General features: G+C 51.7%; 1 protein-coding gene across 1 annotated transcript; it reads left to right on the forward strand.

The window, feature by feature from the left end:
* The first annotated feature begins 122 nt into the window (after nt 1-122).
* On the forward strand, nt 123-10,013 carry LOC136199184 (uncharacterized). Its single transcript, XM_065989336.1, has 3 exons — nt 123-285; nt 353-642; nt 1,001-10,013. The coding sequence occupies exons 1-3, from the start codon at nt 252-254 to the stop codon at nt 9,827-9,829; spliced, it is 9,153 nt and encodes a 3,050-aa protein (XP_065845408.1). The 5' UTR covers nt 123-251; the 3' UTR covers nt 9,830-10,013.
* Nucleotides 10,014-10,210: the final 197 nt, after the last annotated feature.

Raw genomic sequence — 10,210 nt, forward strand, 5'->3', positions numbered from 1 at the left:
CGCTGAGGCTTGGACGTCGCGACACCATAGCCAACCGAGAAGAATGCAATTAATTCAAGGGAACGCGACGCCGTTGGCCTAAGCTGTAATCAAATTAGATTCTCCACTTCTCCTCCCCTCAAACTCGTAGACGGTGGTGGGAAAGGTCTTCACGCGTTCTCTTTCCCCCCGACGCTGCCGATCAGAGCGAATCCCAGCGAGAGGGACGCCAAATAGCGGAATAAAGGAGCGAGATCCTAGGGAGGGCGGACATGAGGCGTCGAAGCGGATCTCGACAGACAGCTGGTACGTCCTTTTTCGTCCCATTCACCTCGACTCCCCTCTCGACACTCCCTCTTCCCGTACAATCCAGAATTAGTCCGAAGAAGACGACGACGAATGCCGTACGACGGCAGCCATCTTTCTTTTCTTCTTCTCCTCGTCGTCGCCTCGTTTTGGAGCGTCGACGCCGTCCCGGGCGTTCCGTTCGACCCGAACGAACCTAGTTCGACGAACGACGGCGCGTTACAGCGTCGTCTCGCCTGGGACAAAGGTACCGTTCGCGTGCGACGCGGATTGGACGACGCGAAGGCGTGGAGCGGCAAGCCATTCGCTTACGCGATCGCCGACGACGCGTTCGACGGCTACGTCGATCGATTCAAGGTGAGGCGTCACGCGAATCGCCTAGAGCGAAGGGCCCCCGCGAATTTTTCCCTTTTCGTTTCGTTCCTTGTTATGACATCAAGAGTTCCGCCCTCGAGATAGGGAATCTGTACGAGTGTCGCCTTGTTTCTTCTATTGCGTCCGCGTCCGCGTGTTTTATGCAGAGGGAAAGCGATTTTCCTTTCGAAACGCCAAACGGCGCTTCGATGCGACGAATAAACCCGGGGAAAGGCACCCTCCTAATCAGATAACCTGCTAGTCTTTGATACATGTCAACGTGTCTACGACACAACGCTTATACACTTCCTAATAATTTATTATTGATGGTAGCACGAAGTAATCTTTTTTATTTTCTCAGGTGTTTTCTGTTGGCGGTGATCCTCTTCCGTCTTGGCTCGCCTTCGATTCGTCGAGCCAAACGTTCTACGGGGTACCGCAGAACGACGACGTTGGACTTCATTACATTGTCGTCGTTTCTGTGGGAATTTTTAATCAATCTGATGCGTCGAATTCCGCTATGGATATCTTCAGTATTGAGGTTTTTGAAACGAGTTTCACCATGCCCACGGAGTCGGCTCAGTGTCACTTAGCAACGGTGGAAATTGGCGGGAGACAGATGAGCGATTTGAACGGGCAAGCACGCTATTGGCTGGCTAATTTAGTATCCAACGCCTTTCAAGTCGACATGAAAGACATCAATGTCGGCGAGAGAAAATTTAATGACTGGAAGTACGTCGAAATTAATTTATCTGGGACGAAGTCCAAGGACTCGGCGGTCAAAGTGTGGTGGATAGACAGTTGCCACGGGCAACCAAGAACAATGACCGACTACAGACCTCTTCTAGAAAAACTATCCAATCAGGATGCCGGAATAACGTCGTTTGTTTTATCAATGGCATGGCCGGGACGATCTCGGCAATCTTTGTCTATGGAACAAGGAAGGGGACGCAGATTGAGAAGGGAAGCTATGATGACACCGTCTCCTAGTGGCACTGTTGGAGTGACTGGAAGTGTGACGAGGACTTTGATGATTTCGTCTTTACCCTTTCTCACTCCAACCGTCGTTCCGACGATTTTTACTGCTACTCCGTCTTCCGTCGTTACCATCGCTACGAGGACTCCGGATGTATCAAGTTCTGTCGTCCTGACATCAACGCTGTCTGTTGCGACTCCCATTTCGTCGATTTCGATTCAGTCGACTCCCGTTTTGACGTCATCGGTTGAGGCGACGTCAACGCAGAGAGTTTCGACTCCCGTTTCGTCGATTTCCATTCAGTCAACTCCCGTTTTGACGTCCTCAGTTGAAGCGACGTCGACGCAGGAAGTCTCGACTCCCGTTTCGTCAATTTCAATTCAGTCGACTCTCGTTTTGACGTCGTCGGTTGGAGCGACGTCGACGCGGGGAATCTCGACTTCCGTTTTGTCGTCATCCGTTGAAGCGACGTCGACGCAGCAACCCACGCCGTCTATCACTTCGAGAATTGCGCCGACGACGACGTCGGTTATAAGCTCAACGGAAGCGGAAGTCTTTACGTCGACTGTTTTGTCGAGCCCAGTTCTTACTTCCTCAACACTGATTGCAACGTCGAGTGTGGCAAGCAGTGCTACTAGCAGTGCAGTAACTAGCGTGGCCAGTAGTCTGACAAGCAGTGTTCCTACCAGCGTGGCAACCAGTGTGTCTACAAGTGTTGTATCGTCCGTGGCGACCAGCGTACTAACCAGTGTGTCATCTAGTATTTCTGTCGGAGTGCCAACGACTGTGCCAACCATAACTATGGCTCCGACAAGTGTCCCTACGAGTGTGATATCCAGCTTTGCAACTAGCGTGGCGACAAGCAGTGTTCCTACCAGTGTCCCGTCTCTTGTGACGACGAGTGTTATAACCAGTCTGTCAACTAGCGCTCCAACAAGTGTGTCGACGAGTTTGAGGGACGATGCAATACCCAGTTCTTCAACAAGGGTGCTAACTAGTTCAGTATCAAGCTTGGTATCTAGTACATCAATCAGTGTGGCGACTACAAGTGTTTCGAGAAGCGTGCCGAGTAGTTTTTCAACCAGCGTGGCGACTAGTTCAACGTTCAGCTTGGCAACAAGTGTGACGACTAGTGTCATAACCAGTGTGGAGACTTCAAGTGTTTCAACGAGCGTGCTAACTAGTTCTCCAACAAGTGTGCTAACGCTCATGGCAACCAGTGCGACGCCCAGTTTTTCAACTAGTGTCAGTTCAGTGTCAAGCTTGGCAACCAGTACAGCAAGCAGTGTGGGAACCAGCTCTATTTTTTCTTCACCCGCTGTATCGACGATATCTTCTATTGCTGCCAGCAGCAGTAGCAGACTATTTTCTTCTTCAACTCCAGTTGTGACGTCAGTTCAGCCTTCTTCTTCTTCTTCTTCTGCTTCTTCCGTTGCTACGACGACAACCTTGGCTATCAGTCTCGTCTCTTCGTTTGCTTCACAAGCAACTCCAACGTTGACGCCAGTACTTACTCCCACGGTTTTATCGACAGTCTCCGTGTCGCCAATTCAAACGACGACTCTCTTCCCGTCTTCTACGCCCCCTGCACCAGAATCAAGTTCCGTCTCAACCCAGCTCACTTTGTCGAGCTCCGTGCTAACGACGTCAAGTGTTTTCCCTCCTGTATCAACATCGACAAGGAGCTCGTTTTCACTACAAACCTCGAGTGTGATTCCCAGCCTTCCGCCTATAGCGACATCTCTACAGTCGTCCTCCGTTTTTACATCACAAACGCCCGTCTTCTCGTCGTCACCAGTATTCTCCAGTAGTGCGGCTTCTTCCTTTGTTTTGACAAGCAGTCCGACGTCATCATTTATCTCAAGAACGCCAAGCACTTCCGTTGTTTCAAGTGCTTTCAGCTCCCCTTTGCCAAGCTCCAGCAGCGTCGGTTTCCGGGTGCCTACGCCTCAAATCACGTCGACAGTTCGATCCAGTCCCGTTCAACCGACATTTATACGAACCTTTTCTACTCCGATTTTGACCCCAGTGCCATCAAGCTTTTCCTCGGTGATAAGGAGCTCTCCGGGAGTCGTCACCATCCCGTCGTTTTCGAAGACGACTTTGATATCGTCTAGTGCCGTATTCACGTCGAGTTCAGTCGTGATTCCAAGCTCTTCGGTGTCCACAAGCTTTCTTTCAAGTCCGAGTTCGTCTGTTCAAGTATCGTCGACTTCTGTGTCATTGAGCTCTACTGTGGTCTCTTCTACTCCTATTCTGACTTCTTCTATCAAGGCATCGTCTACTTCTGTGGTCTCAAGTTCACCTTTATCTTCATTTTCGTCTATATCGTTGAGTTCCTCTACTCCGTTTCCGAGCTCTTCAATCAAGGCATCGTCTACTTCTGTGTTTTCAAGCTCAACGGTTTCTTCTCTTTCTACTCTGATTCTGAGCTCGTCTGTTCAAGTATCGTCAACTTCGGTGTCCTTGAGTTCTACTGTGGTTTCCTCTACTCCAATTCCGAGTTCTACGATCAAGGCATCGTCTACTTCTGTGGTCTCAACAGTGTCGTCTTTCTCTCTTTCAGTATCGCCATCTTCTGTGTCTACTGCGCTCTCCTCTACTCCAATTCCAACCTCATCTATTCAAGTGTCGTCGACGTCTGTGATATCAAGCTCAACGGTATCGTCCGTCTTTCTTTCTACTCCAATTCCGAGCTCTTCAATTCAAGTGTCGTCGACGTCTGTGATATCAAGCTCAACGGTATCGTCCGTCTTTCTTTCTACTCCAATTCCGAGCTCTTCAATTCAAGTGTCGTCGACGTCTGTGATATCAAGCTCAACGGTATCGTCCGTCTTTCTTTCTACTCCAATTCCGAGCTCTTCAATTCAAGTGTCGTCAACGTCTGTGATATCAAGCTCAACGGTATCGTCCGTCTTTCTTTCTACTCCAATTCCGAGCTCTTCAATTCAAGTGTCGTCAACGTCGGTGTCTGCAAGTTCCACTGTGATCTCGTCTACGCCAATTCGGAGCTCTTCTCAAGTAACGTCGACGTCTATTGTCGTCTCAAGCTCGGTCTCATCTACTCCAATTCCAAGCTCTCCTGTGATTTCGAGCTCATCTGTTCAACTGACTTCAACTGCTGCGACGACTTCGCTCTCAAGCGCTGCTCCGCCTCGTCGAAGCTCCGCGATTTTCTCAGTAACATCGTCTATTAGCCGCGTTCCGTCGAGCTCGCCTGTTCAGACGACGCCTATTATTCCTCCAAGTCCGACGTTCTCCAGCGTATTCCGAACGCCCACCTTCACACCAACGATAGTCGTGCCGACTCTACCACAAACAACGCTGACTTTCTCGACAACGCAAGCCAGCGTAACATCATCATTCACTTCGCTTTTAACTTCTTCATTGACGGTAGCCTCAAGCCCTGTATCATCGTCTAGCGCCTTGACGACAAGTCCGACGTTCTCCAGCGTATTCCGAACGCCCACCTTCACACCAACGATAGTCGTTCCGACTCTACCACAAACAACGCTGACTTTCTCGACAGCGCAAGCCAGCGTAACATCATTCACTTCGCTTTTAACGTCTTCATCGACGGTAGCGACGTCTTTAGCCTCAAGCCCTGTATCATCGTCTAGCGCCTTGACGACAACGTCTTTGTTTTCTAGCAGTTCAGTGTCAGTATCAACGTCCCTATTCCCAACGCAGACTTCAATAGCAACGAGTCGATTTGCGGTCACCAGCCCGTTTGCAGCGACGCCGTTTCCCACTCCGTCGATCACGAGGTCGCTACCGACGGTTACCAGTGTCTTGACGACTTCAATTCTCACGAGCAGCACTCTGATAGTTTCTCCGTCGAGTACGGCCGTCGTTTCGTCGAGTACGGCCGTCGTTTCGTCGAGTACGGCTGTTGTTTCATCGAGTGCGGCCGTCGTTTCGTCGAGTACGGCCGTCGTTTCGTCGAGTACGGCCGTCGTTTCGTCGAGTACGGCCGTCGTTTCGTCGAGTACGGCCGTCGTTTCGTCGAGCCGCAGCCTCGTACCTTCTCCTTCCGTAGCAACGAGCTCGTCCTTGTCAATTGACTTTTCTCCGGACGTCACGACGATTTCGCTACCGGTAACGCGATCGGTTCTCACGGTGACGGTCGGCGTCTCTCCGTCGTCGGTGCCGTTTTTCACGCCTACTACGACGGTGTCGCTGCCGACGTCGTCCGTCGATCGAACGACGACGTCGATTGTGTTTACGACTCCAGTGCCGTCGACTTCGGCTTCTTTCTTCTCGTCGAGGATCGCGTCGTCTACGGCAACGTCGGCGTTTTCCGTCTCTTCTTCTATTCCAAGTTCGACGTTTGCTTCCGTCTCCAGTTCGTCTTTCGTCTCCAGCTCGTCGTCTTTTATCTTTTCTTCTGTTCCGAGTTCAACGACACTCGTTTCGGTTGCCAGTTCGTCTTTTCTCTCTTCTTCTGCTGCTGTTCCCAGTTCGACGTTCGTTTCAGTCGCGACTTCGTCTTTATTTTCGTCGACGTCAACGTCGCTCTTTGTGTCTCCATCTTTCTCGTCGTCTCAGCTGGCTTCTACATCGACCCTTTTCGCCGTTCCGTCGTCTTCTGTCATTACGTCAACGATCTCTCCCATTGACAATGTCATCATTACGTCGTTTGTCGCCGGAACCCCACTTCCAACGTCGATCGTTTCGTCGCTGTCTTCATCGGTAAGCAGCTCGTCGCTTCAAGCAACTCCGACGACGATTTTCTCCGTCACCCCAACGACCCAGTTGACCTCGACGTCCGTCGTCGCACCGACGTCAGAAGAGACAGTTTTTTCAACGTCGATTTTCACAACGACGTCGCCTTTCTTTTCCGTTTCCTTGGCTCCGCCGTCCGACACGACGGCCTCGGTGGCGACGACGGCGATTCCCGAACCGACGTTACTTCAATCGACGTCAGCTTCGTCCTCCGTCTTCTTCGTCTCTTCGTCGGAAACGTCGCTATTTTCGTCCTCGATTGCGAGCGCAACGCCGACGGTCTCGCCGACGCTCTCCACTTCGTTCCTGTCGCGAAGCGTGCCGACGTCGTCGTCCCGATTGCGCACGTTCACGTCGAGAAGGCGAACGACGACTACGCCTTTCGTCTCCTCCTCGACCGCCTCCTCTCCGTTCTTCACGACGCAATTTTCATCGACGTCAGTCTTTCCGTCGATAGCGCGATCGTCCTTCGTACCGACGACGTTTTTTCCGCCGGTCGTTTCGTCGTCTTCGCTAGTGTTTTCGTCAGGGACGTTCAGTTCGTCGCCGGTCGTCGCATCGTCGTCGTTTTTGACTCCGACGCCTCTGTCCACTCCGGTGTCGTCTCTTGCAACGTCTGTATCCGTTTCCACGATTTCCTCTCTCGCGTCGACGCCGGTGTCGTCGTCATTCGTCTCTCAGACGAGCGTTACGACGTCTTTCGTGGGTGTGATCGAAACGACGAGTCTCTTCTCTCCGTCCACCTCATTGGCATTTTCCTCAACGCCAATTGAGACGTCAGCGTTTACCAGGGCGAATTTCAGTTCCGTTTTCACGACGACCAGCATTCTTCCTCCTTCTTTCAGCAGTGCTGTTCAAAATGTGACGTCATCAGTGAAAATTTTGACGTCACTGACGACCAGCGTCGTACCAACTGCGACGTCACTGATCTCGTCGACGTTCATTCCGTTTTCGTCGACTCCCAGCGTTTCCTTAGCGACCGTTTTCAGCGCAACGTCGCTTACGTCGATTGCGAATGTTTCGTCGTCGTCGTTTTTCGTCGTCACTTCGGTGACGGCGACTCCGATCGTTTCGTCGTCATTCGTCGCCTCTACGTCGACTCCTCCCGTCGACGTCAACGTCACGTCGTCGATATTTGCCGCGTCGAATTCCACGGCAGTCTTCTCGCCAACGTCAGCGGTTTCTTTTGCGAGTTCCGCTCCTTTTCTTAATTCAACGTCGAGTTTCTTCGCCACTTCTACTCCTTTCGTCCAATTCAATTCGACCTCTGTAGTCCCCACGTCGTCTAGGGATTTCGCTCCGGTGAATTTGACCTCGTCAATCGTTTTCAATTCGACTTCGGTGTTCGCCACGTCGACAGTGTTTTCCGTATCGTCGAATTTCACTTCAATTCCAACGGCCATTTCGACGACTTCCATTGTAGTTGTCTCGTCGACGAACGTCACGTCGATTTTCGCCGTCAATTCGACTGTATTCGCGTCGTCAACGTCGATTCCGCCGACACCGACGTCGGTTCTCGTCAACGCGACGACGACGACGCCGGTGCTAAATCTGACGTCGACGCCGGTGATTTTGAATTTCACGAGCACGGCGACACCGAACGTTTCGTCGACTCAATTTTTGAATTTTACGAGCACGTCGTCTTTTACATCGACTCCAATATTGAATTTCACGAGAACGGAGGCGTTCGTAAGTCCGACACCGAATATCTCGTCAACTCAATTTTTGAATTTTACGAGCACGGAGGCGTTCGTGAGTTCAACAGCGAATATCTCGTCAACTCGATTTTCCTTTGTGAGTCCGACGCCAAATATTTCGTCAACTCCCATTTTGAATTTTACGCGCACGGAGGCGTTTGTAAGTCCAACTCCGAACGTTTCGTCAACTCCAATTGTGAATTTCACGAGCACGTCCTTCGTGAGTTCGACTTCTGCGACTCCAGTTTTGAATTTCACCAGCACAACTTTTGTCAGTCCGACTCCGAATGTATCTGCGACTCCCGCGTTGAATTTCACGAGCACAGCATTCGTCAGTCCGACACCGAGCGCTGTGTCATCGTCGTCAATTTTGAATTTCACTAGCACGACGTTCGCCAGCCCGACACCGAATATTTCGTCGACGATTACCCCCGTTTTCTCTGCGACTCCGTCGCCGAGCGCGACGTCGATTTCGTCGTCTGTTCCGCCCTCTTCGTCGACTCCCACACCAGCGCCGTCTCCGACGACGCCGCCGCCGCCGACGCCGACGCCCGGTCCCAATACGGCTCCCTTCGTCTTGAATCAAATTCAGCGCATAACAGCTCGCGTGCTCCAACCACTCTTCTTTCAAATCCCCGACGACACGTTCTACGACGTCCAGGACGGCGATACGGGCGAATTGACGCTGACTCTTCTCACGCTGGACAACGTTGAACCGACGCCCGATTTTTGGATTCAATTGGATAAGGCGTCGCAGGAACTCATCATCTTCCCGACATTCGGCGATCTCGGTCGCAACGTTTTTCTTCTCATGGCCACGGACAGTCAAGGCGCCTTCGCTCTAATGACGTTCGAAGTCCTCGTAACGCTTCCGATCTTCTCGTCGACGACGAATGAAATATCTCAGTCGTTCAACGTCGACAACTTCAACACGATCAATTCGGACACGCAGTTGAAACTTCAACTCATACGCGACGTGACGACGTTTACGAACGTCGATCCAAGCGTCATGCAAGTGACATCGATAACCGCGGGCAGTTTAGTACTGACCTGGTTCATGACGAATATCACCGAACGAGCCCATTGTCAAACCGTCATCGACGTCTATAACAGCATGTTCAGCGACACGGCCGTACAGCCGGATTTCGAGCGACAACTCATCGGCTTTAAACCGGAAGTAAAAGATAATCTAGGACTAATATTGAAGGGTGCGTGTCAAGGATTCGGTGGACCGACGGCTGCGCCGATCGTCGAAGCCGCGACGATAGGCGGCCTCAACGAAGGAGTCGATCCAAACGCAATGTCCGAAGAGGAGTCCTACATCAATTACGTCGTACCGGCTGTCGTCATCGCCGCCGTTTTATTGCTCGTCGGCTTGACCGTCTTTATTCTCTATCGAACGCGTCGACGCACGCATCGCGACATCGAATCGTCGCCCGAACGTCGGACGTACTTGGATCGGCGGCCCGTCGTCTTGGAGAACGAAGCCGCCGGGGATCAGATCGACGGGCAGCCGGCGCGAATTGTTGAAAAATCCGTTTCGCCGCCGCCGTTCGGTGCCGGCGGCGCAGCGCGACAGCGAATCGATAGCGGCGAGGAAGGCGGAGACGAAATAAGTTCGAGATCGGGTGACGAAAATGCGGGATCGTCTTCGTCGTCTCATCGTCAGCCGCTTCCGCCGCCGGTCAAGGGGTCGTCGGGTGGAGGTAGGAAGAGTCGGGAGGCGAAACGGCCTGTGCCGGCCTATCGTAAGCCGCCGCCGTACGCGTTGCCGTCTGATTCGGATAAATGAGGGGGGAGGTTGAAGGTTATTATTGTAGTGTTTTTTTTCGTCCTTTTGTTTGTGACTAGTGAGCTTGGATTGTTTTTAAGATTAGGAGTAAGAATTTTTAGTAGTGCCCCCTTTGGTCGCAGTAAAATGATTACGGGCCTTGTTTGTGATTCACTTTAATTAAGAGAGAGTGCAATTTTAAGTATTTTGTGTGTGTTTAGAGCCATCTGCGCATGTGCGTACCCATTCATGTTCAAACGAACGTTCTACTGCAGGAATTCAGTCAGCGAGACGGTTTCCGTAGCTAAGCGGGTAAGCAGAATCGATTTTCTGCCGAACAACGTGCAAAGCGCTCGAAGGGGGCCTCCTCGAGGTTTCCTTCTCTTTGGCTGTGCGTATCGA

This window comes from Oscarella lobularis, chromosome 20 (assembly GCF_947507565.1).
Source record: "Oscarella lobularis chromosome 20, ooOscLobu1.1, whole genome shotgun sequence".
In the NCBI taxonomy this organism is placed as follows: Eukaryota; Metazoa; Porifera; class Homoscleromorpha; order Homosclerophorida; family Oscarellidae; genus Oscarella; species Oscarella lobularis.